The sequence below is a fragment of the Strix uralensis genome, chromosome 27 (assembly GCF_047716275.1).
Source record: "Strix uralensis isolate ZFMK-TIS-50842 chromosome 27, bStrUra1, whole genome shotgun sequence".
NCBI lineage: Eukaryota > Metazoa > Chordata > Aves > Strigiformes > Strigidae > Strix > Strix uralensis.
In genome coordinates this window covers 6,196,006-6,222,919 of record NC_133998.1, presented here as the reverse complement: position 1 = coordinate 6,222,919, position 26,914 = coordinate 6,196,006, and the positions used below count along the sequence as shown (strand labels likewise).

Sequence of the window (26,914 nt, the reverse complement as noted above, 5' to 3'; positions counted from 1 at the left end):
GGGGCCGGGCCGGGCCGGGGGCGGCCGTTGCGCAGCTCGGGAGAGCCGGGGGGGGGGGGGAGGAAAAAAAAAACCACGGGGGACGGCGAGGAGCGCCCGTCCGCAGCCCGCGACCCGCCGCTGGTGCTGCCGCCGCCACCGCCGGAGGAGGGAAGAGCCGGGCGCGGCCCCGGATACCGCCGAGGAGCCGCCGCCATGAACAGCGTGGGAGGCGCCGACGAGATCGGGTGAGGGAGGGGAGGGAGGGGAGGGGAGGGGAGGGGAGGGGAGGGGAGGGGGGGGCGGCCTGAGGACGCGCCGGGGCGGGGGAGGGGCGGGGGTCCGGCCTCCCTTTGCTGCGCCCTGAGGACCGCGCCGGGGTGGGGGGGGACCGCCCTCCCCTCCACTCCCCTTCCTCCGTTCGCCTCGGGCCGCCCCCCCCCCCCCCCCCCCCGCCGTCCGCCACCGGGCCCGTCCGCCATGCTGGGCCCCTGCGGACCGGGAGGGTGCGCGGGCCCCCCCATCACGTGACCGGCCCGCGGCGGGCTGCGGCGGCAGGTGCGCGCGGCCCAAGGTCACCCGCGGCGGTTCCCGCGCCCTCCCGGGAGCCCCGGCCCCGCCGCGGCAGGGAGGGGGGCGGCTCGTTCTCCCCTTCTCCGTCGCTAACGAGGGGACGGGGTGTAAAACCCCGCCGGTGACTTTGTGCCGGTGACTCATCAGGGCTTCCCCCGCGTGTGCCCGGAGGGGCCGCGGGCCGGGCGGGCCGCGGGGCAGGACCGGGGCTCTGCGCGGGGGGGCGGCAGGACAAAGGCGGCGGGCGGGGGCCTCCCCTCGCCCCTCGCTTCCCTCCTCTGGGCTGCAGACGAGTCCCTGCGCTGGTTGCTGCTGCCCTTCCAAACTTCCCCTCCGCTGACAGACGCCTCCTGCGAGCTGGCCTTAGGCGCGAGCTGAATTTCAGTCGGAAAAAGGCTGGTTTTACTTTAAAGGCTTTCCAGAGGTTTTTGTGGCTTCTTCAAACTGATAGCCTGACATAGGTCGAGTTCTTCTGAGATGCCTTTAGTACTATTCTACTTCCGTGCTGCATTCTGAAGCCTAGCGACGTTTAAATTACAAGACTATCGACTTGGCACATTAGAACTGAAAATAGCCAAAATAAAAAAAGATTGGCTGCTTAGCTCTCAGTGCAAGTTTTGGCACGGAATATGCACGTCGTAACTGGTCACCTGTTTCGGTGGACACGCACCAGGCTTCCGTTCTCACGCTGTCTCCAGCGCGTAGTAAGCTGCTTATTTACTGTGCGTGTTCTTAATTTGCCCAGTCTTAAAAATACAAGAGGCAGGACAACTGTTTTGAAAGTAAGATGTTGCTATGAACACCACATACGGTGTGAGCCGTGCTTAAACGTGTAGGGTTTGCTCTGAAATTATTTTTATTTGGTCCTCGGCCTTAATTACCGTCTAGTGCCTTGTGAGAGACCTGATGAGCAAACTTCTGTGTGCTGCTGTTCTGGAGCGGTAGGTGAGCGCAGGCGGCGAGTTACTCGGTGAAATATTGTCAACTTTCATCCTGAACAGGCCCGGTTGACACAGAGCGTGTTCCCAGTTGCAGACTGCTTAGATTTTGATCCTTCTGAGGTGTAATCAGATTTGAAAGGATTGGATTTTAATCAGAGATGGTAATTTTCTTTCCCCCAGAAGTGCTCAAACAGAAAGGTGAAAGCATGAACTGCAGTCAGCTGCCTGTAGTTGTGTGAAGGAAGTTCTGTTCTGAAAGCTGTTGTGAGATGCAAGTCTTAATAGGAAGTTATGAGTTTAGCTGCTTTTCTAGACAGATTTTAAGTTAAGAAAAACTACTTACAAAGGCTGAGGCCTTGCAGTGGTGTTGATAGGAGTAGGTAGGGCCTTGTGAGCGTTATTTGTTGTAATTAGTACTTGGGAGTATTTTAGATGAAAGAAAAGTGCTGATCTTGAGATCCTTCTGTCCTGCAGGACGTAGCTGGTTGGGACTGTGCTAAGAGCAAGGATAGATGTTACTCAAACTGCTAGATTATTTTACGTAGGCAAAGAATTTGTGCTTTTGTTTCAGCAGTTTTAAAACACCTGTATGTGCTTTCTGGGGTTAGCTGCTCCAGCGACACATAGATTTATGGCAGAAAAGAATAAATTAGCAAGTAAAAGTTTGTCAGGAAATAGTTGAAGCGAAACATGTGGGTTCATGAAACTTGGTTAAAACTTATGATACGTCCTGTAGCTTCTGAAGAGTCATTATTCCACTTCCTGCTCCCGCACTGAGCGCTGCGAGGAGCGCCGCCGCTTCAGCGCGCTGTGCCGGTCGGGGTCCCTCCCTTGCTGGTGGGCAGGGCGAAGCGTCCCACCGTTGGTGGCGGAAGGACAGAGCTGCCCAGAGAAACGGGCTGTCACGTCCTTCCAGCACTACATCCGCAGCTCCGTGGGGGTGCGTGTTTTTGAGCGTGGTGTAAATAGGTATGAGGATGGTGATGTCAGCAGGCTCAAACTGATAGCATCATTTTAATAACTACCAGCCCATAAACTCTTTGAACAAAAAAGTTTTGTAGGAGGCCAGGAAGCAGCGTACGTAAGACCTTATGAACGGGCTGGTGATGCCAGCTGAGCACAGGGAAACAAACACTCGCCTGCCGTTATTTCATACATCTGTCTTGCATCTGGCAGCCGTCTTGTACGATACCACATCTAGATTTTTGTGTTAGGTAGGGATTAGTTAAGTCTTGCATTTGTTCAGCGTGTTCAATCCACCGAGGAGTCCCAGGCGGGGTAGTCCTGGCTTTTCGCATTCTGTAGTGTGCGTATAAATGCAAACCATGTATTTACATACAGCTGCTGTAGTTGACCTTGGGCAACCCGGCTTTTTTTGTTTGTTTAAATGCATGTAGGGTGACTACAAATAATTAATAATGGAATTGAAAGGTTTCAGTGACCATGAACTGCAGGGAGTCCTCTGTCCCTGCAGACAGCTTGATGTTCTGTCAGAATGCAGCTGGTATTTGCAGACTGATCTTATATAGATTGATATTGTATACCAAGCTATCAAATTTAGTTTAAAAAAAAAAATCCTAAAATGTAGCTGACACACAGTCACGGGCTACATCAGAATTTTAATCTGAATACAGCATTAGATCAGTTATTTTTTTCTTTGCTATTAGGAACTAAAGTTATTTCCCTATAGAACTTACTTTCCCTGAAAGTAATGGCACAAGAAGGGGCACACGGGTTTGTGTGTCCTGGATGCGGAGAGGAAACGTCGTGAAGGGACAGTCGAGGCCGCCAGGAAGTCTGAGCGTGGTGAGGACTGGGTGAAGTTTGGCTGTTACCAGCAGATGACCTGTTGCTGGGGTGGAATCGGCTCCTCGAAGTGGTGCCACGAGCGAGCGCTTTGCCGGTAGAGGGAGGTGGGGGGAGGTTTCCGATCTTTGAAACTTCGTCATCGAAACAGGCCGGCTTTCAGCACGGGTTGGTCATGGCCCCGGCGTCCTGCTTGTGCTATCGGATGCGTTACGATAACGCAGGAGCAGATGCAGCCGCTGTTTTCTGCAGCACTCTGAAGACTGTACTTCCTTTGCATGCTACCACCACAGTTATTTTCTGGCCTGCTTAAGAAGATGCTTTGATCTGTGCTTAACAGTTGGTCTCTTGTTTTTTTTTGAAAGGCAAGACTACATCACCTCTCAGCTAGTGACTTAGAAATAAAGTTTCCCTCAATGGAACAAGACTTGTAGGTACTGTGTAACACCAAATTTAGTCGCCCCTTCCTTTGGTGTGTAGTCCACCTGCACTCTTAAGGTGTTGGTTCAGTCACTGTTGGCTGTTGCGTGAGGTTCATCACACGAAGTCACATCACAGAGAGATGAATCGTAGCAGGGAGGCTGCCCGGCCACGCAGGACCTCCCGGTTGCAAGGCTTTCACTTCCCTGGTGCTCCCCGTGCACCAGCAGCTCTGACCAGGGAGTGGGGGGGGGCGATTTCTCACTGCAGTTAGCTGCTCCTGAAAAAAACAGGCGAGGGGAAGTTTAATTTTTTTTCAGTTAGAACTTCAACTTTCCCCATGTAAGGGAAGGTGAGCAAATTCCCAACCTCAGCTGAGCTGCAGCTGTGCTGGGATGTATCTGAGGGCCAGTAGAAGACGAAGCAGAATATGGTTCCTCTCTTTGAGCTCTGATAAGAGAAATGGAGGGCATCCTCCAAAGAGAAACTATCCCAGCACTCCTCTGTGCAGACCCATGAAACTATTAACAGAAGAGCTTCGAGTTGGTGCTTCTTACTGAAAAGGGCCAAGTGTTGAGGTGGCTTTGAACTAACCTTTAATTATGGAGTAAATTACTTTGCATGGAAGTATTGTCACACCCTGGACTTGATAAAGAGTTGCAGAGCAGGCAGTCTGGCATCTTGCCGCTCCTCTTTGTGTGCTTACCCAAGTACTTTGGCGTGCTCGGACACGAAATGGTGCAGATTCGGATGAGCTTTTCAGAAGATGAGTTGGTGCAGATTTGTCTTTTAAGTTTTAAGCATGGAGTTTGGTTTGGGTTTTAGCCATGACTTTCTCATCTATTTGGAGATATCTTTAAACCAGATTATAAAATGGTTTCACAACTAATTGCCGAATTAGTGCTGCTCTGTTATTTAGTACTTGCCTCACAAGTTTGCCTTCTATCTTAGACTTGAACTGGGTAGTTATACTTTTGCTTTCATTTAACTAGAAGATAATGGTAGACAAAAGTCATTCTGACTGGTCTTTCTGGGTGGGTGAGAGAGTAGCGTATAAAAGGAATGGATGAAGGTTTTTTGTTTGTTTTAATCAGCAGTTGAAGGACTTTTCTTTACCAGGACAGTACTTTGAGAACACAGGGGCAAGGAAGTCTGAGGGCTGACTTAAGCTTTTTTGATCTGAGGATGGAAAAAATTCACACGCTCTCAGTTTTACCCAATTATGCAGCTAGAGAACAAGTACAGAAATTCCAGGTGGTGCCCGAATCCACCCACTGCACCCAGTTCAGCGTTCCTTCCTGTGGAATCTGTTTCTTTTAGCTGCGATGCCCGTTGGGCTTTGACCTTCTGGCACGTGAAAGTTGGCCTGATCGTCCCAGGGCAGATGCGTTTACATTGCTTATTATTTGTAAGTTGGTATTAAATAACTTCAAACGCTGGCGTTACTTTTCATGTGGCGGTAGCTGTAGATGTAGGACGTGGTAACATTGTGTTGAAACTTCAGTGTCTGGTGTTATTTTTGCTGCAATACCTGTTACAAAAGGGCTGCAGCAGCTGTGTTGCTAGTGTATTTTTGTAGAATAATCTTTTTAACCTATTTTGGTTGTCAGTTATGTTTCTGGTAACATTCAGCTAGCAAATGCACGTAGGAGAGCTCAGCTGTTCTTCGAACTTGGCTTTGGAGGCCTAATGCCAGACTGCACCCCTCTTGATCCTTAACCTGGGATTTAAGCAGTTAATGAAACAGATTTGAGTATTTAAACTAGGATGTCTGGTTTTCTGTGGGTTTGCTTTATCTCAGAAGTTTTGGATTTTGTTTTCATCCTTAAGTTGGAACTGCAGGGACTCTGCAGCTGTTTTCTTCTGTTGCTAAGAGAAGTCCTGTAAGTAACTTGGAGCCAAGGATCCAGTCCTTGGCAGGAATCCAAACGTCCCGTTTTAATTGGGGGGTGGGGGTTAACCAGGTACAATGACTTTATAACGGTGTTCTTGGATCAGTTTTCAAATTTCAGCAATGCTTTATACATATTTTTCTGAACTATGAAGTGTTGCATGCTGGAACTCCTTTCTGCCCCAGAAGAGCAGATAAATGAACCTCCATGGGGTGTTCTGTGTTGGTTTTTTTCCTTCTGGCTACACTAATGATTTCGCAAAGCCACACGGCCTTCTCAGCCGTTTGGAAATCAGAAGTTTGGAGGAGCTTAGGCTATTCTGATATTCTTGTGTTCTCTTTGCATGAAAGAATAAAATGTATTCCTGTGATAAGCTTACGATCTGTGTTTGTGCTTGTGATACACAAAACCGGATGCTTCAGTTTTATGTGAATCTTCATGAAACAGAAAGTAGCTGCCACAAAGAATAGTGAATTCTAGTGAAGAACGGGCTTTGTAGTGTGTTGTGGAGGCCGCAGTACCGCCAGACCTCTTCAGAATAGCTGACTTCTGCGTTAAATAAGACGAAGCATCTGTCGTGTAGCACCCTAAAACTGCTGTATGCTTCATTTGCAGAAAACTGTTTGTGGGTGGCTTGGACTGGAGTACAACACAAGGTAAGCTATGTATTCTACAGTCGTTGAGCCGGGCTTTGTGAACAGCAAAACAGTGGACAGATACGTAGCTTTGTAACAGGCAGAACTGTGGTAGGAAGACTGGGATGAGATTGTGCTGCTCTCTCCTGTCAATGAATCAAATTTTCTGTGGAGAGAGTTCAAGTATATGTTCATCACGTTTGGTTTTGTATTTTCTGTCAGTGTTTGGTACTGAAGTTTTTGTCAACTCAGAAGGTGACAATGTTTTATCATTGCTTTACTACAGTACTGCTTTCCTTTGTATGAGTGGAAATAAGGCATCGTATACCACTTGTTTAGAAGAAGTAAAATTTGATCACTTTCAGAAGATGAGTTTGCACTTGTTCAGCTGTTTGCTTATCTTTTGTCTCATAATTGTGAACACAGCATGGTAAAATTAATATCTGGTTCTGTTTAATATATGCTTTTTTTTTTTAACAGAAACTCTTCGTAGCTACTTCTCCCAGTATGGAGAAGTTGTAGACTGTGTAATAATGAAAGACAAAACAACAAACCAGTCTCGAGGATTTGGATTTGTCAAATTTAAAGACCCCAACTGTGTGGGAACAGTACTGGCCAGTAGACCTCATACGTTAGATGGCCGAAATGTGAGTTGCTTTTGTGGTTTTTTTTGTTTTCCGCTTCAGAACTTTCTGCTCCAGGCTGCTTCAAAGTTCTGTTTTAAATTCTGGCTTCTTATTTGCAGACTGGATAGTGTAAAAGTTACCTGGATGTTGGTTTTGATTATTTATCGTAAGACAGTTTTAACCTGATGATTTGTGTCGCGTTGTAGAAGCGATGTATTGACGATAGCTTTGATCTGAGGAGCTGGATTTCAGCAGTGCTGTGTTCAGCTGCCATAAACGTAACTTTTAGAACAATATTCTGCACGCTGAGATCTGACCAAACTGGAACTTCTTCCAGATTGATCCAAAGCCATGTACACCTAGGGGGATGCAACCAGAAAGGACACGACCGAAGGAAGGATGGGTAAGGAAAGATACTTGGTGTATCCTGCCTGTTTTCCAATTTTGGCTTCCCTTCTAGTAGTCTGATTGAATTCACTTGGATTATATCCATGTTTTAAAATCAGGAGTCAGTATGCAGGCCTTGAGTGTAAATGTTTTTTCTTTAAAATGTCTTCTACTTAGATTTCTATGGTAAGACTCCAGGTACAATACAGTGTTAACAAACACTTTGTGTCAGACTCTGTGGGTGTGGTGTTTTCTTAAGCTCTTAGCAGTGCTTTTAGTCGAGTTCTTCAAAACTTGAAACAAGTGTCTGGAAGTGCACTCGCAGGACTGATGCTCTTTTCCAGCCTACTTCACACCCTGCGGGTTAATATGATTTCACTGTAAAATTAGTAAATGGCCTCGGAACACAGTCCCTACTTCTCTGATCTTCTCAAGAGCAGAGACTGGGTTTTAACTGCGAACATGAAACTTCTGAGCTCTGAACATGCAGTTGCTTCACTTTAATGACTAGGAGACTTCAAGCCTGGAGATGGCTCCCCCTCAGCCCGCGAGAGACCATTGTTCATGTTTAAGTGTAAAATGATAGAAATAGCCAACTTGATTTTCCTCTGACTGAATTTTTTTCCTCCTTGATTTAGCAGAAAGGATCCAGGAGCGATAACAATAAATCAAATAAAATTTTTGTTGGTGGAATTCCTCATAACTGTGGCGAGACAGAGCTCAGGGAATACTTCAAGAAATTCGGAGTGGTGAGTCATTCCGCATGATGGCAGTTATCAGTCAGTTGCAAGATGCTTTCCCTCCCCACTGCCTTTTCTCAGATTTCGTCAAGCTGTCACATTTTGGGTTAACTTAAACAAACTGCTGTAGGGACGTACTGAAGCATTTTGTGATAAACTGTAGTAAACGGTCATCATCTTGAAATGTATCTTGCTGTTTGTCAGAATCTATTGCTCTGGTATGTAACTTCCTTTGCTGCTTCTGTCTCCTCTTGTTTAAGTCTACCTGATGAATTATTCCGTTCCCTTCTTGCAAAAACTCCTGAGTTGAGTTGTCTTAAGAATATTTTTTTTCTCTTTTCAATCGATAACTTACAGCTTGGCGATTAAAAACGTTTTTGTTGGGGTTTTTTTTGGGGGGGGGGGGGGGGACGGGGGGACGGGGACAGGGAGTACTTCAGTGAACTTATGTCTGAGATCCTTGTCTTTGACTACGTGTACAGATGGGTTAAATTCTGCAGTCCCCTGCCATTATTTTGGTAACTGTAGTTGCTTTTAAATCATCATCTGGAATCAGCTGGGTTCTGTCGTCCCTAGAACCTCCATTCTAGAGGCAAACTACTACTGATGTTACACACCTGTTTTTATTTCAGTTTGTAACCTCGGACTGAAATGACTATATCTTCCGATTTTAGTTTTTGGTTTCGATTTAGTTTTAATTCCCATTTAGCCCAACTATTGTTGCCCCTTTAAGATGGTAAACTTACTGAACTAAATTACTAAATTCAGCTGTGAATAAGTTTGAGAAACTTAAAGGTTGCCTGAGTTACATTCAAGATTGTGCCAGTGGGCGAGAACTTGCTGCCTCTGAGTGGCCTTTAGTGTGTTCTTCAGATGCTTTTTTTTAATCATCTTTCTCTAAGATCTCTTCTTAGTGGCAGCAAAGGATTTGTTGATTTTTTTCTCAAGTGGCTAAGTTTATCAACAGTACTGTATTTAGAATTTGATTAAGATCATTTAAAAAAAAATAACAAAAGGCAATGGCTAACAACTGTTTCTTTAGTTTGAAAGGCTGCAGTAGACTTGTAAATAAAAATGGGGGAGCATGTTCCATAGCTGTGGAGCATAAGTTCTAAAGGCTCTTCCTCACAGACTTTTGGCTTTCCAATTCTGACCTCTGGATGGCTTGGGAGATACAGGGTTATGTTCCACCAAATATAGAAGGCAACAGCCACTAAGTGTAAGTGCCTTTAAAAGTAAGTAGTAGAACTTTAACAATAGTCTAGAAATTGGGGAGTCTGGTGCTGCTAATGAGTTATCTTTGGAGAAGTAGAGGCTCTTATATATGTTTTGTGGCCACAGAGTGAAGAGACAAAAGCAGGCATTGCTTCTTAGACATGGTAATTGCTTGGTAAATAAGACCAGTGTGAAGAAGGGGATCCAAATGGACCAGTGGGGAAAAAAATCTGGCACTGTCACCTGGCGTAATCCCCAAATGGGGATAAATCCCAGCTCTTAGCATCCAGTGGGATATATTCAAGTGAGTGCATGCGGTGTAATAACTTGAAAAGTGTGTTTTCTAGCTGTAAGTGAAAGGTGAATTTGTGTCAGATTTTAAGCTAACTCAGGGGATCCAGTAAAAAATATCCTAAGATTGACTTGAAGGCACAGATGTGATTCCATGAGATCACACACGTTTTGTGACTATTCTGCATCTGAGAAATTTCAAGGCAGTTCCTTTCAACTGTTTTAATATTGTCTTTGACAGAAATGTTACACCTCTGGTCACAGTGGTGCTTATTCTGAAAAAAAATTTTGAAGCCCTCGAACAGCTTGCATTTTCCATTTTTTTTTTTTTTTTTTACATTTTTTTAAAGTTAAAATCACAGTGATACTGATCATAACTGAGGGGGTTTTTGTAATGTTATTTAAAGCATCAATTTGTAACGTACTCTGTGCCACACTGATACTCAAGTAATTCAGAGAAGCTGTGCAAGTTCTTAAATGTGTTTGGAGTTAAAGCCGCTTTCCATGTTGAGAGTGAAAATGTTTAAAAATGGAAAAAGTAATCTTTTACGAAGCTACACTGATGAATACTATGTTGAAAACCAGAAACCTTTGGGGTTTTTTTATAGGCTATAGTATGGATATAAATAGAGTAGCGACCTTAATGGTAGATTAAAATCTTAAGTGTGATGAGACCTTAAAAAGCCACAATGTAGCATCTTTTCAGAACAGATGAACTCAGGCTTTTCTTAAACTCCCATAAAGAGCAATATTCCCAGTTTGTTTGCACTGTGCTAGGACAGCCTGGTATTGATGGCTACATCGAGCATTTAATTGTGCTTTGTGAATAGAGTGCGGGAAACCAGCCTGTAGTAACTGTTTATAACGCTCCCCTGGTAGCACAGTGAGTAGAATTTCCCTTCTCTCTTCCAGGTCACTGAAGTTGTAATGATCTATGACGCAGAGAAACAGAGGCCCCGAGGTAAAGGCTGATCTAGTTTGTCCTTGAAATTTCTTCATACTCTCCTATAGTCAGATGGCAAACTATTTCACACCATCAGAAAAGGTAGACTTTTTTTTTTCTGTGTTGCCTCAGGAAAAAGAATAATTCACTGGGCAAATATCACTTCAAGTCTAGACTCTTCATCTACAGCTTTAGTTGGTATTTGTGCATTTAAAGTCAGATGTTTCATGTTCATTTATGGTTTTTTTGCTAGTTTTTTAGTTGAATGAAATTTGATTCTCAAGCCGCTCCTGTGGCTTTAAGGTACTATTGGGGGAAAAAAAAAAAAGCAGACTTTTCTCCTGTTCCACATGAAAGGTATGTTGCTGTCTGTAATTGCATGGGGGGGGTACTCCAGTTCAGAGTACTTCTGAACACGAGATTAGAACAGAATCCATCCATTATCTGCTTTTTGTTTTGGTTAAATGGCTTCACTTAAAATGAAAGAAAACCACTTCTTAAACTACACCGAATAATTCTGAAATATATGTATTTTGATTGGGACGTATCATCCCTGTATGATAGACTGCCTTTTTAACAAACAAAAACAAAACAAAAACGCCCAAACAATTGGAAGTTTCACTAGACTATTTAATCAAGTTGGTAACCTTTGGTCAAAATACGAAGCAAGTTTCGTGTCATCCACTTTCCATTGCATCTGTCATCTGTTTGACAATTAAGAGGCAATATTTTAAATACGTGAAGCTTAGTTGCACTGACCACCTTGTAGCATGTTCTACATGCTAGAGAATAGTTTGCCATCTGAACTTTCATTTCTCTTCTGACTCATTATTAAGAAATATATTCTTCACTTCATATTTATTAAGCTGTTAAGTCTTAGTTTTATTTTTAATTTAGACATACATCCTTAGTGACATATTTAAGTGTTTCATAGTAAAGTATGGTAATGTTAAGTAAGTTGTTTTTTTTTCTTTTCTCTCTGTGAATTGTTTGACTGTGATTAACGATATCTCTTTAGATTTCTTCTCTCTAGGTGATAATTTATCACAGAGGTACAGGCCAGTTCCACAGTCAGAGGAGGGACGGGCTTTGTCTTTTATTGGAGTGTAAACGAAGTTTCAATATATTTGTTTTTTTGTTTTCTTGCTTTAGCTATCTTAATCTTCTTTCAACAGATACCTTTTATTTAAGCAGAACATAAATTCATCTATTTAAATGCTCTAGAGCATCTGATTTTAAATAGAGGAAGCAGTGGAGACAAAGATACGGGCATCAATATAATTTGTGGCTGAAGTTCTGCAATATTTCAGTAATTATTGTATCATCTCTATCTTTATAATATTTAATCCCAGCCTTGCAGCCCCTGAGCAAAAGATACTAAACCATCATGCCTGGTCTGGATTAATCCTGGTCTCAGTTAATGGCTTCTCTGCTTAAAGCTATACTAAAAAAAAAAAAGAAATGGAGGGCTTTGGGTCCACTTACAGGTGGTAGCTTAAAGCAGAGGTGACAGACGTGCGCAGGTTTGAAAACCTGTGTGTCCATCCAGCGTGCAGATGTACTGCAGAGTGCTTTCTCCCTTAACTCTTCTGCCTTCTTAAACAACGTTCTTGAATCCTGTTGCTCTGGCTTTCATTTTTGTTCTGTTACATTCTTTTATGTAGTGTGGTAACTAACTCTCATCTCCAAAAATGGCCTTGTTAGTCCCTGGGGGTGTGCTAGAAAAAATTCCTCATAGTTTGTATTCAGTACTCCTGGTCATGCATCCCAGAATACATTTTCTCTTGCCTTCTTTTTCTTATCTGTATTCTGTTGCATAGCGTGCTGCTCAGTCTGTACACTTGTTCTTTTAACACGATACCTAAATGACTATATATTTATAAAATTTAAAAGGCCAATTCACTGTCATCTTCTACTCGTACCATTCTGAATTTTGCCTTCTTCCATAAGCTTCACCATCCTCGCGTTCTGAGCAGACCCCTTACTGCGTGTCATTTTACTGGTTTGCTGGTAGGAGGAGGGAAAAAATTATCCCTGTTACTAATCCCTGTAGCATTCATCTACCTTCAGCTTCTCACAAGAACACTGGGAACCAGATTCTCGGTTAGTGTCAGAGCTTCAGTGATGCCCTTGAGGAGCTGCTGTGTGTCTTCAAGTACCCAAGTTGTCTCTGCTCCCTCGCAGTCCCTACCTGCTCTGTTGGCTCTCCTGCAAGCAGTGCTCTCATCAAAATTCTTTCCAGAGTCCCAAGCATAAGCTCAGCCAGCCTTGTTATATCTTAAAAGAAACAGTGGCTTTGTTGCCGTCTCTGCTTCTCGTGCTTTCTAGTCTTGGCTAAACCAGCAACTGTGAAGTAATTTACAGGTTCTTGCTGTGTTTGTTCTCTTCTACCCCTTGGCTGCAAACCAGCGTCGCTGCTCTGGTCGGCAGTCCACTTGGATTCCTGCTAAATGCTATTAGTTTCTCTAGCTTTCAAAAATTTTCTTCGAAAAATAAAGCTACTGAGTGATAGGGCTCATCACTTTCACCGTATTGAAAATTTCACATTGGAATTTTGCTGTGTATTGTATTCTGATTTCTTCACTGTTCCTTATCTCGTGGTGTTTGACTCTTTTAAATACCCCCCCCCCCCTTTTTTTTTTTCTTTACCGGCTTCCTCAACGACCTGTTATTCTCCTTCCTCCTCCCCCTCCAAACCCCATCCCCATACCACAATCTGTTCCCCTCCTTCAGTCTTCTTGGAATCTAGTTAGACGAGCAACCTGCATATGTAGATGGTATCCATCGTTTTTCTTTCCCATGTCTTTTTAGATAAAGGCTGTAACACAACATGTGTGATTTAAATACCAATACTTTCCTTTTGGCTCTAACACTTAGATTGCTAGTTAACCTCAGACAAATATATTGTGATGAAATGCTGCTCTCGGTTTGGAGGCTGCTTTCATCACAGGTCAACAAAACTTCGTTTATACTGCCAGTCTCTTGTGTGTGGGAAATGCTAAGTTTTTTCCTTTTTATTTTAAGTTTATTTTAGTGATGTCTTTTGCTCTTGTTGCTGACAGCAGAATTTGACCTGCTGGAATCTATTTTGGCCTGTATCTTTGTGTATTTTTTTATATATAAACTTTCTCTACAATAGGCCTCTTTGGGCTTACCCAACCCAGTTGGATAAGCTTAGAGAGACACTAACTGTTATAGATACTGTATTTCTGTTTAACGCTTTAGAGCAATATATGGCTGCTGTCAGCACTAGCTGCAAAGCAAAATGCAAACCAAGGGGGAAATCTTGGGTTTCAGAAAAGCAGAAATGCATCCATGTTCCATATGCTTTTGATGCCGCACCTCGTTTTTCTTTCTAATTTTTATTGCTCTACCCTTAGCTAATCTAAAGAATGGCACAATTTATGTACTGCATGTGTTCTTACCTTTCCTGGGATTTGGTTGTTACACCAGCAGCGAGTGGTTGATGGCATGAACCGGCCGCCGTGTTCTGTGAAATTAACCACTATTTTGCCACTCTCTCGGCAGTATCAGCAGCTACAACCTAAGTGCAGTGGTTCTCAGAGTGTGACCTCAAAAAGCGATCTGGTCCTGGGGCTTTGCCTCTTTTCCAGCATCTTCTACAGGTGCCAGACACTCCCCCGCAACCTTTTTAAAAGCTGCTGGATTCAGCTGAGCTGCCACCATCGAGGGCTACGGTCAGATAAGAGCCATGAGCCACCCTTGGGGATCTGGAGGAGTCAGTAGCAATGGCTTGGGCAAAAAGAGGGACTGAAAGTGTTGCATAGGTTGTTTGTTTTTTTTTTTCAGTAGAAAACCAGCAGGAAATACAAGAAATAAAATAGATTAAGGGACGTGACAACAAGCATCGCATTCTATATAAGCAACACTTCTTTAGCTGGCAGGGCTTGCCGTGTTTGGAAGGAGTAACGTCTGTTATGTGCTTTTTCTAAGGTGTGGAAACTTGAGAACCTCTGATCTAGGTTGTTAGCTTCTGAAGCTTCTCATTCATCCATGGAGTGGTAAAATTTTTCATGCTTTAACAGCTACATTTCAAAGACAACTTTCTTCTTTTCCACGGAAAATATTCCGTAATTGGAAGACGGGATAAGGGATGGGAGGAAGTTGCTTTGCAGCTTTGGGGAGCAGGGACATAATAGTTTTTCCTTGGGAACCTAGGCTGAATCAAAGATAGGAGCAGCAAAGTTGCTTGACTTTAATCTGCTGTCCCACAAGTATATGTTTTTAATCCTGTGGCACAGTTATATTTATGACTATATTAGCACTTTTTTCCATTTTCTGGTAGGTGGGTTAGGAATAAAACCAAATTAAAAGATAGCTAACAAGCTCAGTTTGTAAGTTGCATGTGTGAAACCAAGATGAGGCATTAATTGCCTAATTACAGGAAGTATCCATTGCAATTTTCTCAGATTGACTTTTTTTGAGAATTTAACACAAGTCTCAGTTATCTGAAACCCCTGCTTGAACCCTTGGTCCGCCCCTAATACTGTTCATCATCCTGTTTTGTGTCACAACACCCTGCTACCTTGATTCACTCTTCGTCGTTGGCTAGGTTTTGGATTTATTACTTTCGAGGACGAACAATCAGTGGACCAGGCTGTCAACATGCATTTTCACGACATCATGGGCAAAAAAGTGTGTAGTTGTAGTTTTATTTTACCTTAAGAAAGAACCAAGTCTTGGGCAACTAGCAATTTCACTGGTGAAGAAAACCTAGTAATTGATGCAGTTAGGCGGGAGAGCATGTAAGTCCAAATTCAAGGCTTTATCCATGAAGGTGGGGAAAGTCTTCTGAGTTTGCTTCAAGGGGGGAGGAAGGCAGTTAGCTTGGGCTTAGCCCATAGGGAGGCACGGATCTTGAAAGCCTGAGAACTTAGGCTGTGGGCTGTCTTGTTTTGGGTAAGGCCTTGTGCTTACAGGCCTGGGGGGTCGCTCCGGCTCAGCACAGCTCGCATTGGAATGAATTGACGATGCCTGCCTTTGTTTCGAGCACTGCTTAGGTGCAAGGATAGAAGTTAGTTGTTTCCAGCTGTTGGAAAATCAGAATCCCAATGAAATCTGAGTTGTTCAAGGCTTGGTTTAAGATACCACTCCTTCAGATGTGTATTTGATACTCAAATTTTGAGGTGGTGTGAGACAACCTACTTTATATAATCTTAAACGTAAAAAGAAAAAGGAAAAAACATCATGAAGGATTGGTTTTTTAAAAAATTGGGTCACTTACTGTGAAACTTTGATACAAACCCACGTACTCTATATAGTATTTAACCACAATGCAGTTAAGTGACCTCTGGTTGTTTCATCTTCATACTGTGTTGTCAGCAAATGGATGTTTGATAGGGAGGAATTTTTTAGGCTTGCTTTGATGTTACACGGCAAGGAACGTGCTTGTACCTGTGGAAAAAACTAAGAGCAACGTAAATTGTTGCAGGACACCCAAGTTTTATACAGAGGAAATAATCACTTCTTAAAGAAAAACTAACCACAGGAAATTCTAGTACAGGTAAAGTCCCTGCAGCTTTACAGTATATCCGCAGTTTTTAAAGTAAACTGCTAACCTTAGTGAATAGGGAAACACAAGAACACTGTCACTTTCCTTAAATTATTGCATTGTATAATTTTACATTGTCTTCTGAAGTCTTTCTATGTGCTGATATTTCATAAGCATTTATTTAGCTGGCAGGGGATATATTCTTGCACATCAGGAGAATTCTGGTTAATTATGTAGTATATAATGCTTTTCTTCCTATGAACTTGTTTTGGGGTTCCTAATAATGGAAATGAAGCAAATGAAGAAATGCGCTTGTGTAATCAAGCCCATTAGTGTCTGTTCTTGATTACTGGTGTTTTCCTCTTGTGAGCAGCTGAGCGCTCCGTTTGTGCGCAGAGGCGCTGACAGCAGTAAATGTGCTTTGGTATGTGTATCAATTATCTATATCCTACGTGCATCCTCTGATCTTTCCTCGGAATTGCCTTAAACCTCCATGAACCACTGAAACGAGAGGTCGTATCACAAAGCGGCACGCTAGATATAAATAGGAACAAAGGATAGTCCATCTGCTGTAAGGGCTCTGGGAAGGTGTGGAGAACCCCGGGTGAGCCTTCCAAACATCACCTCTTACGCTGCCGGTTTTCAGAATACGTCAGGGCTAATTCAGAGTTCTCCGTTGTTTCCAAAACAATCTCAGTACCAAAACGAAATAATCTATTTTTGCCCACCCCCCCCCCCTCGCTTTTTTTTTTCCTTTCAATGACATAAAAAGCAGAAATGTGCAATGTTTTTTCAGCTAGGAGCAGTGGAGATGCCTCATTTCTTGGTGTAAACTGGGCTTTGGGCAGGTGTAGAATTTTAACCTCGGCACTAAGAATATTGCACAGGGGTTTTTCAGTCCTCGGTTTGGCAGTTCACCGCTTCCAAATGTGCACTGAAAAATTAATGGGATTCTTCCGCATAGATTAATGAATTCCAGAAACTCCGCTCTCTTCATTGACTAATAATGCCAACTTTAAAAATGGTATCTCTTTCTTTTTGGTAATTAAAAAGGTATTGCTGAAATGAATCCATATGTTGTTGAAAGGAAAAAAAAAATTAAAATTGCAAGGAGGACTCTGCTTTTGTAAGCAATAACTGAATTCCCTCGAGGCAAATGTGTTAAGACTCATTAATTTGAGCCCTTTGAAAAATTCCCTTGGTTCCTCTCTGGAAGGGCCTTCAGCTGACAGAGATTTGGTTACTGTCATGTCTCATGTCCTTGGGGCATCTGCAGTGGGGTGGGGGCGGGGGGCTTTGTCCTTGCCTTGTGCCTGTTTCCTGTTTGTTCTCTGACATGAATGGTTTTTAAGACATGGCAGGAAGAATTCTGAATACTTTATTTTCCATACTACTCAGGCCCATTGATGATTGAGATTTATTTTCTTTGTACTCTGGCACCCATTAAAATTAATCATAAAATAAAAAGGACTTTAATTCAGCATGCATGAGTGCTGAGAGTGTTTCATTAAATCAGAAACTGGATTTTTTTTTGAGAGGTTTATATTGAATGTGCAGCTTATTTTAAGTAGGTCAAATGCACTTATTCGATGGCTTGGAACACTAGGACACTTTATCTTTGAATAAAATAAGTTAAGCACTGTGGCTTACTAATTTTAAAAACAGGAGGGCTTTTGTCACTGACTTAACACAGTATGAAGATTTGCTTCTTATTGACTCAACTGTCCATTTTTATTACTTGCATGTTTGTTTACTTTTTTGTTAGATGTAATGTAAGATTCTCTTATCACATCCATTCCCTCTGACATTGTTTGAGTTAATTGAGATTCTTTAAGCGTTAGCCTGGGGAAGGTAAGTCTTTATCTTCCATTAGACATTTAAATAAAATCTAAGTTTAAAAACAAACCAACAAAAAACCAAACAAACAAATGTGTGTTTCTCAGGTATGAGCAGAGCTGAAATTGTAGTTAGACGGGGTGGGTTTAAACTGTAACTTTCAAATGAACCCCAAACATGTTTGAACGGTTAAAGCATTAGTACCCTTTTTCAGAGCGTACTCTTTACTCAAAGTTTTCTTTTTACCGAAAATGTCACCTTTAACTCCTGCCTTAAATGTTAAATTAGTATATAAATAATTTAAGATTATGCTTTTTTTAAGTGAAGAGCCGTTGTAAGAGGGTACTGCTGTTTTAAGATTAAAGCCAATGAATACTGTACTATGATGAAACATAAGTGATTTGTAGGATGTGTTTTACTTGAAATACCTCAACAGTAGGACTTGTAACGTCCTACCATCATGTATATTGTACCTGAGAAACATTTTAAATTACTGGCCTTAAGTTTAATAATTAAGTATTTAGACATAAGTCATAAGATGCTAAGTGTAGTCTTAAGTGTAATTAAGGGTGTGTGTGAAGGGAAGGGGGGTTTTTTAACCTGCACCATCTCTCCTAAATGGTGACTCTGTTTGTTTAGGTGGAGGTGAAACGCGCAGAACCTCGCGATAGCAAAAGCCAAACTCCAGGGCCGCCCGGTGCCAGTCAGTGGGGAAGCAGGATCATGCCAAGCGCTGCCAATGGCTGGGCAGGTCAGCCCCCTCCGACCTGGCAGCAAGGATATGGCCCTCAAGGTACTGCTTTAGTCACCTCGGACTCGCTGGCGCAAGAGTCTGGCCTTTGCAGCTCCCTGGTAATTTGGTGTTGCTGGCAAGTGACGTTATTCCCGGGTTTATCAGTGCCGTTGCTCTGCCGGATTGCCGGTAGCAGAACTGAAATTCCACACGTCGGTCCTTCCCGAGTCTGCTGAGGTTGTTCCTTCGCTTCTTTTCCCAAAAGACTTTGTCTCGTGGGGCTGAAGTCGGTGGGTTGAGCCGAGTCTAGCGTGTGTCCCAGGCAGCGCTTGGCCTCTTCGGTTCGGTTCTGCCCCGCCCCAAGTAGCGTCGCCGTGGGTTTGGGTAACGCGAAGAAGGTGTTGGGAAAGCTCAGCGGCTCAAGTTGTGACTCCAGCTGCGGGATTGTGGCCTGTGTGAGACCCTAATGAAAAATTCTGTTGAAATACGGGTTTTCAAGGGTGAGGCAGTTTCAAAGGAAGTTATAAGTAAAATTTGAAAGGGATGGGAGAAAAACAGATGGTCTTGTCTTTGGATTTTATTGCTTAATGTAGCCCGGAAAAATAACAAGCAGCTATGGGGCTAGCAGTGGTGCAGGGGAGCACTTACTGCATATAATTTTCTTGATTTAGCTTGAACCCTTCAGGGCTGAAAGGAGCAGCCGTGTGTTTTGGGTTTGATGGCTGAAACCCCCACAAGATTTTGAAGACAGGATAAATATGCTGAGTTCATCCAAAGACAGTTTTGATAACTTCTGGAGAAATACGGTGGTATAATTGAGTTGCGTTTGACAGAACAGAACTTGCTTGCTCTGATATATGAGAAATTTTCACCTGGGGGGCTAAAGGGAGTGTCACTGCTTCATCTATTGCTACAATAGATGATACCTCAGTGGAGGGATTGCTTGTTTCCCCATGGTGCTTATTAACTTGAAAGCTGCAGCTGAGGCTTTGACATTCTGCACAGATGTGCTAATCTGCAACTGCGCAAATTGAGAAACTGGATTATTTTCGATGTGGTTATTTGTAGAGAGAACGATATCTGATGTGCTGCAGAGATTAACGTAAAACATAAATGCATTTATCTTTCAATCTTAATGCTGCAACAAATGCAGATGATGGTGGTTTTTATGGTTCAAAAACTTCAAAAATAACTCTGATAAACCTGGTAGTGTATTAAAAATGCTTTGGATATGTAGTCTGTGATTCTCAGTGGGTTTGTTCTTTATACCGGGATAGTTTCCTGCTCTTGGTATGCTCGCAGCTCTTGAACGTTCCATCTGATTCGAGTTGGGGACTGCTCTCTCTTCTGTGCGTTATTTGCTGAATGATTCAGAGTCTTTTCAGAATTGCGTGTTCAGAAATAGTCCAAGACTGTTCCTTGGACCGTAGATCTGTAAGGGACACTGGGAGGATAGCCAGAGCCCAGAGCAAGATCAGCTTTCTTTTAAATCATTCCTGTTTCATCGTACGCAGCTTCAGTGCATGTGTAAGTTGCTTTTTTTGTTCTGTTTTAGGGATGTGGGTGCCAGCTGGACAGGCAATTGGTAAGTACGTTATATGGGACCAATTCTAAAGGAAAAATCCTACTGAACAAGGGTGCAGTTCCTTTAAGAATTCAGTGATTTGTGGATTTCTGTAGTATTTAACCTTCATTTAAAAGCTTGATTGAATTTGTCCTGAAAGAAGGAGGATAGTGCATTCCTAACAAATCAGTAACGGGACCTGACACACATCCTGCTCTTGCCAACCACGCCAATTTGTTACCAGGGAATTACATACTGAACTGCAGTTATTTACAGTGGGGATACTCAGAACAAATATTTCCCAAAGTAAGAATTCGTAGAAAGCTGAAGCTGCATCTGAAATTGTATCAAACAGCTTTACCCCATCTAGAGGATGCTGACTTAAGCGGCAACTTTTCGTCATTAAGCCGCTTTAGTTCGTGGTTTCTCTTTATTTTCCAGGTGGATATGGACCACCTCCTCCAGGAAGAGGAGCCCCTCCACCACCACCACCATTTACCTCATACATAGTCTCTACACCTCCGGGAGGGTTCCCACCTCCACAAGGATTTCCACAGGGCTATGGCACCCCTCCACCATTTAGTAAGTCACCTGCAGGAGTTTGAGTACAGTCCAATACCAAATTCAGTTTTCAGCTTTTGCTTATCTTTCTCTGGACCTGGATGTTTTTTTTTTTCCCCTACGTTTCATCTATCCTTAGATGTTTTGCCTAGATTGTGTATTCTGAGCTATAATTAACTATATACGTATTTTTGTCAGTGAGTTGGGTTACTTTTTTCTTGGGTGCAGTAATCATGTGTGTTCTCTAGTTTAAATCTGTGTTGCTAAACAAATTTAGATTTTTGGTGTACCCCTGTTACGACATCTGAGAGAAGAGTTAGAGATTACTGCGTGATGACCTGGGCTAGACACAGGCTGGGATCTTCAGAGAAGCTTAAAGAATTAAGGTCGTAACTGGCATTGGAAATGTAAATAGGATTTTAGCACCTACACCCTCAGGCCACCTTTTGAAAAGTCTAGTCTCAAACCTGCTTTAAAAATAGCACCCAGTTATCTAAAATTACTTCTTCCTGTGAGTGCCTGGAGTCTGGTCCCTGGTTCTACTTTATCACTTTCTCTTTGCTGGTGGCTGATGTGGCTGCAGCCTTCCTTTGGGGTGCGATTTCATGTTAGAAGGTATGTTTTTGGGGTCTTTTAGCCACAGTGGTTGCCAGAGTGTAGGAGTGAATGGCCAGCTGTAGGTAACAAACACTTTGGTTTTAGTAGACTTGGAAGTATTTTTAAAATAATTGTATCGCACTCTAAAGCCAAGCAGGAGGTCAGGGTGTCTCTTCACATGTGCTGTACTCTCCTCGTGTTGCAGGTTTTGGTTATGGTGCTCCACCTCCTCCACCTGACCAGTTTGCCCCACCTGGAGTACCCCCTCCACCTGCCACTCCAGGGGCAACACCACTAGCTTTTCCACCACCACCACCACCATCTCAGGCAACTCAGGACATGAGCAAACCCCCAACTGCTCAGCCGGAATTCCCTTATAGTCAGTTTGGTAAGTAACTGCATATAAAATAAACTCAGCTTGATATTTTTCCCCTTCCTGCTTTTCTTTTATACTTGAGTAGAAAGTCAGTGTTCAGAAACAGTTTGCTAACACTGAGGCACTTCTCTCCAGGATGGGAATGCCAGCCACCAGCTCTCAAGTGATCCTTAAATCATGCAGTATTCTAGCCAGGGGGTATTTTCTTAATCAACTCTAAAACACCGCTTGTATGCTGTGAAATAGTCTTCAGGGGCTTGGGCACTGCCAGGATAAGTTACTCATTCGCACTCTCCCTGAATCTGTAGTCAAAAGTTTTTTTCCAAGAGCTTCATGGAGCTTGAAGGCAACTTTTTTGTGTAATGGCTTTGATCAGGTTGGAGAATAGACTTCCAGAGTAGTAACAACATGGAGAGGCAAGCAGTACAGGGTGTAAGAATCCAAGCTGCGTGCCTTCTCCTCCCTTCTCCCATTCCTTTCCTGTCTGTCTCAAGTTATAGTTCTGTCTGAAGTCTGTAAAGCTTAATTGTGCTCTATAGATAACTCTTTAGATAGCTGATAGAAGACATTGATGCAACAAGTTCTAAGCCAGGCAGACAGTGCTACAAAATAAAAAAAAATACATTGCTAGACAAGTGCTTGTGCTCCTCAGTAGAATTTCTGCTCCTCCCTGTGGAAGCTGAGAGGGAGTTCTCATCTTGCTCTTCCACTCAGCCCTGGTTTTGAGCAGTGTTCTCCAAAGAGCTGTTTGTGGCATACTGGGTTTTTTTGGGGTTTGTTTTTTTTTTTTTGAAGGGACAGTAATTGGTCATTTTTTACCTCCGAAGTGAACTTTTTGCATGCAGTAGGCCCATGGGTTAAGACTGTTCCCCACTTGAACAAGTTCTCCATGTGCCTACTGCTGCGTTTGAAGTGCCTGCAGAAACTGTTAGGAGATGAACACTTCATAAAGTTATTTACATAGATGCTGTTCGAAGTTCCAAAAATGTGAAACAGACTCTGAAGGAAGATTAGCCTTTCAGATGTGTTTATAAAGCAAGCATATGTTTTCATGTTGATTTATTTGAAATGTTTTTCAATTTGTTATAAACACAGTTGCTTTCGTAGATAGCTTTGCCCTTGTGACTCAAGAGGAAGTTTTTCTTGTCTTGCCAGAACTTGTCTCTTTGCAGAGTCTTTTTGAAGGGGGTGGACCTTACTAAATAAAGTATAAATACTGGGCACGATCATTTCTATTCAGCGGGGAGCCAATATTTGGGATGTGTTGGAAGTTTAGGAAGAATCTGTTTTCCAACATTGTGAAAAACTGGGGAGTGGAGATTCCAGTATTTGGGGGGTGTGTGGTACCACTTGCCTCTTGTATATTCTAGGAAGCCTCTTTGCCAGTGTTCTTAGTCTCTTAAGAGTGCTGGGCAGGGAGGGAGGAGGGAGGAAGAGGTGTGTAGTACTGCATTTTGAGGAAGAAGGCCAGGAAGAGAAGTTGTTTAAACCACAACTGCAGTTAGTCTCTCACCTCGAGTGCTTTTCTAGCCTGAAAGCTGTTACAAGTGCTACCAGGGATAGAGGTGTTTAATATGCTACAGTACCACAGAGTCATCCACCTGTTCATAAAGCTGTGTGTAAAATCTTTTATGAAACTTTTTTAAAGAGCTTCAGCACTTCATGTGATCACAAATTAGTTAGCAGCATTGCTGTACAATAGGCAGTCTAGCTGCTCTGCATGTATTTACATAAATGCATAAAGCTTATGGGCTTTAAAGAGGCACTGAGTTATCTAATCGTTGTGGCATTTTAAGATTTGTCCTGGCTTGACAGCATCTTAAATGCTGCTATGTTTGCAGCTAGGATGAATGTAAACACTAGTAAATTAAACGCTAACATGGGTGTGTCTCCCTCACCCTGAAAAATTATCTCTGTACAGGGCTCTCTTGGGGTTCGTCACCCTGGTCTCCTCATTTCTTACTAGGGCTGGGTACCTATTCTCAAGACCCTTCAGGCTACGCGCCAATACTTTGTTTACACTCTTATGGTCAGGCTGAGCAGTGAGAAGCCTTAGGTAGGTGGTGCCTATTTACAACCAATGCTCTTGATATATCTGCGTTTGGGAAATTAACTTGTGTTTCTTGCAGGGTCTCTTTTAAGAGGGCGGGGGGGAACAATGCGGCTCAAATGTTGACTTTTGTGAGTAAGGGCAACGCAGCCCTTTCTGTTCATTAGCTGGCTGAAGTGAAAACTCACGACTGAAGTGTGACTGAGGCTGCTGTTCGCTTCCCAAGCTGCTGCATTGGCGAGGCTTTGTCCTGTGGCATCAAACGGAGCTCAGGTTCTTCAGACAGCACGAGCGTAACGGTGGGCGCAGCTCCCCGAGGGAGTGGAGCCCCTGACACGGCGGGTGGACGGTGTCCTCTGAGGCGCTGGTGCAGGCCGAGAGCTGCAGCAGGAGTTGACAAAGCCGGGGGAAGACAGTATCTACTTAAATGTCTGGCTGTTCAGGTTTATGCTGTAGGTTTCCTTCATGATAAACAAATGGAGAACTGTGGTTTCCACCACTTAATGCTGTAACGCTGCAGTGTACAGTGAGAATAACTTGATTTTTTTTTTTCCACTCCGAGCCTCACCCCCTGGCAAACAATCAAATCGTATTTTTGGTTGCCTGCTTATCTCTGCCTGAAAAAAAAAAAGACTGGATTAGCATTTTGAGCTAATAGAGGCCTGTGATAGATGTGTTTTAATGCTCATTAGTGGTAGCAAGTCCTGAGAGACAGGCAGAGCTTGAAATTGAAATACTGAAGACATGCTAAGAGACTTTGTTTTGGATTAAGAGAGTTAAACCTGCTTTAAGCCTGCATAGAGAGAAGCAGAACTGCAGAAATGTACTTAGTAATTAGGACTCTTAATACCATCTTTCATAGCAGAGGCTTGCACTGATGCCACTATTATGATTAAGAGTCGTATTTAATTACAGGAACTTTTATTAAATTTCTCAGTGTTCTCAATTTACATCTAGTTGTCTTTCATATTGGCAGCGAGAATTCCAGCAAGTCTTTCATCTTCACCCTGCCTTCCTACCCCCAAATTCTGCTTACTCTAGACCTCTGCTGAATCTGGGCTTAGGCAGGGGCCGTGGTGCAGAGCGGTGGTCGCCGCCCCGCTGAGCGGGCAGGAGAAGGGTTTAGTTCCTCAGACTGAGGAAGAACAAGTCAACGTGTAACTCACAGCACGCGTTAGCGTAAACTTTAGTTGAGAGACAGTTCCTGTTCAGGCTTAAAACTAACCGAGCTTGGGTGCAGTTGGTGGTGCAGGGGACGTGGGAGAAGGGCGTTAGAGTTGCTGACTGACTGCTGCTCCTCTGCAGCCGGGCTGCAGGCGTTCGCCACCCTCTGCAGTAGCAACAGGGTGTCAGGTTTTGGAATGCAGCTTTGTTTTTTGAACTCGCAACAAACACACTTCAGCCTGCCTGTGCAGTGAGTTTTTGGGGAAGGACGTTAGTCCTTTCTAAGGGCACCTTTGGACCCAGGGTTCCATGGTAAAGTATATAATGGGCGCTGTAGTCGCAACCTTCTGGCTTCTGCTTTGCCAACTTTGCCCCCTCAAGCTTCAATTGACATTTTTTGAGCTGAGTATTCCTTGAAAGAGAGGCTGATTAGTTCGTTTAAATATTTGGGCAGCAGTACTCTGTTTTTTGAAAGTGAGCTTAAGATTGTCTTCTCTGGTGTGTCTTTTCAGCGAAGGAAGTTTTTTGACTGTCCAGGGAAGGTGGTGGAGCTGGTTCGACAAAGCCAGAGTCTAAGAACTCTGCTCAGTCAGGCTGAGGTGCTGCAGTATAATAGCTGTGAGATTTCAGGAAAAACTTCCTTGCTACATCTTCATCTCTGCTGAACCTGACAGTACTAGTTTTTAGCCCATAAAAAACCCAACCCAAAACAAAGTAAAAATACTTGGAATGAGCTGACAGCAAACCTGCAAGCCACTTCAAGCTTCTGAACAGCCGTAATAGGATAGTTTTAACTTCCAGCCTGGGTAGGATTACCTCAAAAGCAAAACCTGCCATTTCTGCACACCTATTCAGTTCTGCTTTTTGCCCGTTTCTTCTGTATAGAAGGTAAATAACTGCAGGAACTGAAAGCAGCTGCTTACCTTAACGTGTAAGACCGAGGTGTTTGTTCCTGAGGCCGTGCACGGGGGGAGGGAGCGGCGGCCGGTTTTGAATTTGCGCCTCTTGTCGTGGGTGGGGACGACGCTGGGAGCTGACTGCTGCCTCTTTCCCCTTCTCCCCAGGGTATGGACAAGACTTGAGTGGTTTCGGACAAGGTTTCTCTGATCCCAGCCAGCAACCCCCTCCCTACGGAGGCCCCTCGGTGCAACCATCCAGTGGCCCACCGGCAGGAGGAAGTGGTTTTGGACGAGGACAGAACCATAATGTGCAAGGATTTCACCCCTACAGGCGCTAGCGTGGGCTGGCAATCAGGGAATTCTGTCCACAGGGATGTCTGGTACCAGCCGAACCCAGGAATCCCAGACTTCTGAACTTGTGACAATCACATACTTGATGGAAGAAAAACCTAACAACATTTTTTTTTTTTTTTTGGGGGGGGGGTGGGGGCAGATGGCTTCTGAAGGCAAAGCTGTGGGTGTTTGGACTGCAGTTTTTAAATATTTTCCTTTCTCTAACCCATCAGCACAAATAAAGAAAATGTCACTGGTTCAAACTACAGGGTTTTAAAAATGTCTTCAGCTTTAATTCAAAACTTCAGGTTTCTTTTTTTTGAAATTATTTTTCCTGAGCCTTTGTTTTACCGTATATTGTAAACTTTTATGTTTAAAAGAAAAAAATATATACATTTACAGATTGTGAAATTTTTAAGAGAAATTTTCTACTATGTATGCTGGCTTATTTTTTAATTTAAAACAGGGTTTCCGTTAGCACTGTTGGAAGTGAGGGTAAGCTGCAACCCCCTTACTCCTGACATTAGTGGTGGGGCGGATGGTTCAGAAACTCTGGGAGTTAAAAGAAATCTACTGAGTGTATTTTGCTTTTGTTACCTGATGGTATAGAGCTGGTAACAAGGCAGGTGCAGACTTGTTGACGCACAGAGTCACTTACGAAGCGCAGTGTTAGATCTGTGCTTCAAACGCTTTCAAATCCTCTGTGGATTTCGTTAGGGGTTAACGGAGGCCTTGTTAAGATGTAGATTTCCCTCAGGCAAAAGGTTTAGGTGCATTTTGCACTAACCAGTGATTACCCCTGGTTTGAATAAAGAGAAGTACATTTGGACTAGAAACACAA

General features: G+C 43.3%; 1 protein-coding gene across 8 annotated transcripts; it reads left to right on the top strand.

Moving 5' to 3' along the window:
- Positions 1-39: 39 nt before the first annotated feature.
- DAZAP1 (DAZ associated protein 1) lies at positions 40-26,914 on the top strand. 8 transcript variants are annotated; one of them, XM_074851403.1, is made up of 13 exons: positions 40-227; positions 6,227-6,267; positions 6,727-6,893; positions 7,210-7,275; positions 7,898-8,008; positions 10,418-10,466; positions 15,022-15,104; positions 18,436-18,589; positions 20,085-20,114; positions 20,535-20,675; positions 21,457-21,639; positions 23,594-23,683; positions 25,906-26,073. In XM_074851403.1, the coding sequence occupies exons 1-12, from the start codon at positions 196-198 to the stop codon at positions 23,671-23,673; spliced, it is 1,137 nt and encodes a 378-aa protein (XP_074707504.1). In that variant the 5' UTR covers positions 40-195; the 3' UTR covers positions 23,674-23,683; positions 25,906-26,073. The 8 variants fall into 8 exon arrangements, with proteins under 8 accessions (XP_074707504.1, XP_074707502.1, XP_074707505.1 ...); XM_074851401.1 differs by lacking the exon at positions 23,594-23,683 and having other exon boundaries at positions 7,901-8,008; positions 25,906-26,914; XM_074851404.1 differs by lacking the exons at positions 23,594-23,683; positions 25,906-26,073 and adding an exon at positions 23,845-24,096.

Coding starts and splice junctions, on each gene's coding strand:
- DAZAP1 (XM_074851400.1), top strand. CDS start 196: ATGAACAGCGTGGGAGGCGCCGACGAGATCGG. Junction 228..6,226: donor GGAGGCGCCGACGAGATCGG/GTGAGGGAGGGG, acceptor CTTCATTTGCAG/AAAACTGTTTGTGGGTGGCT. Junction 6,894..7,209: donor ATACGTTAGATGGCCGAAAT/GTGAGTTGCTTT, acceptor AACTTCTTCCAG/ATTGATCCAAAGCCATGTAC.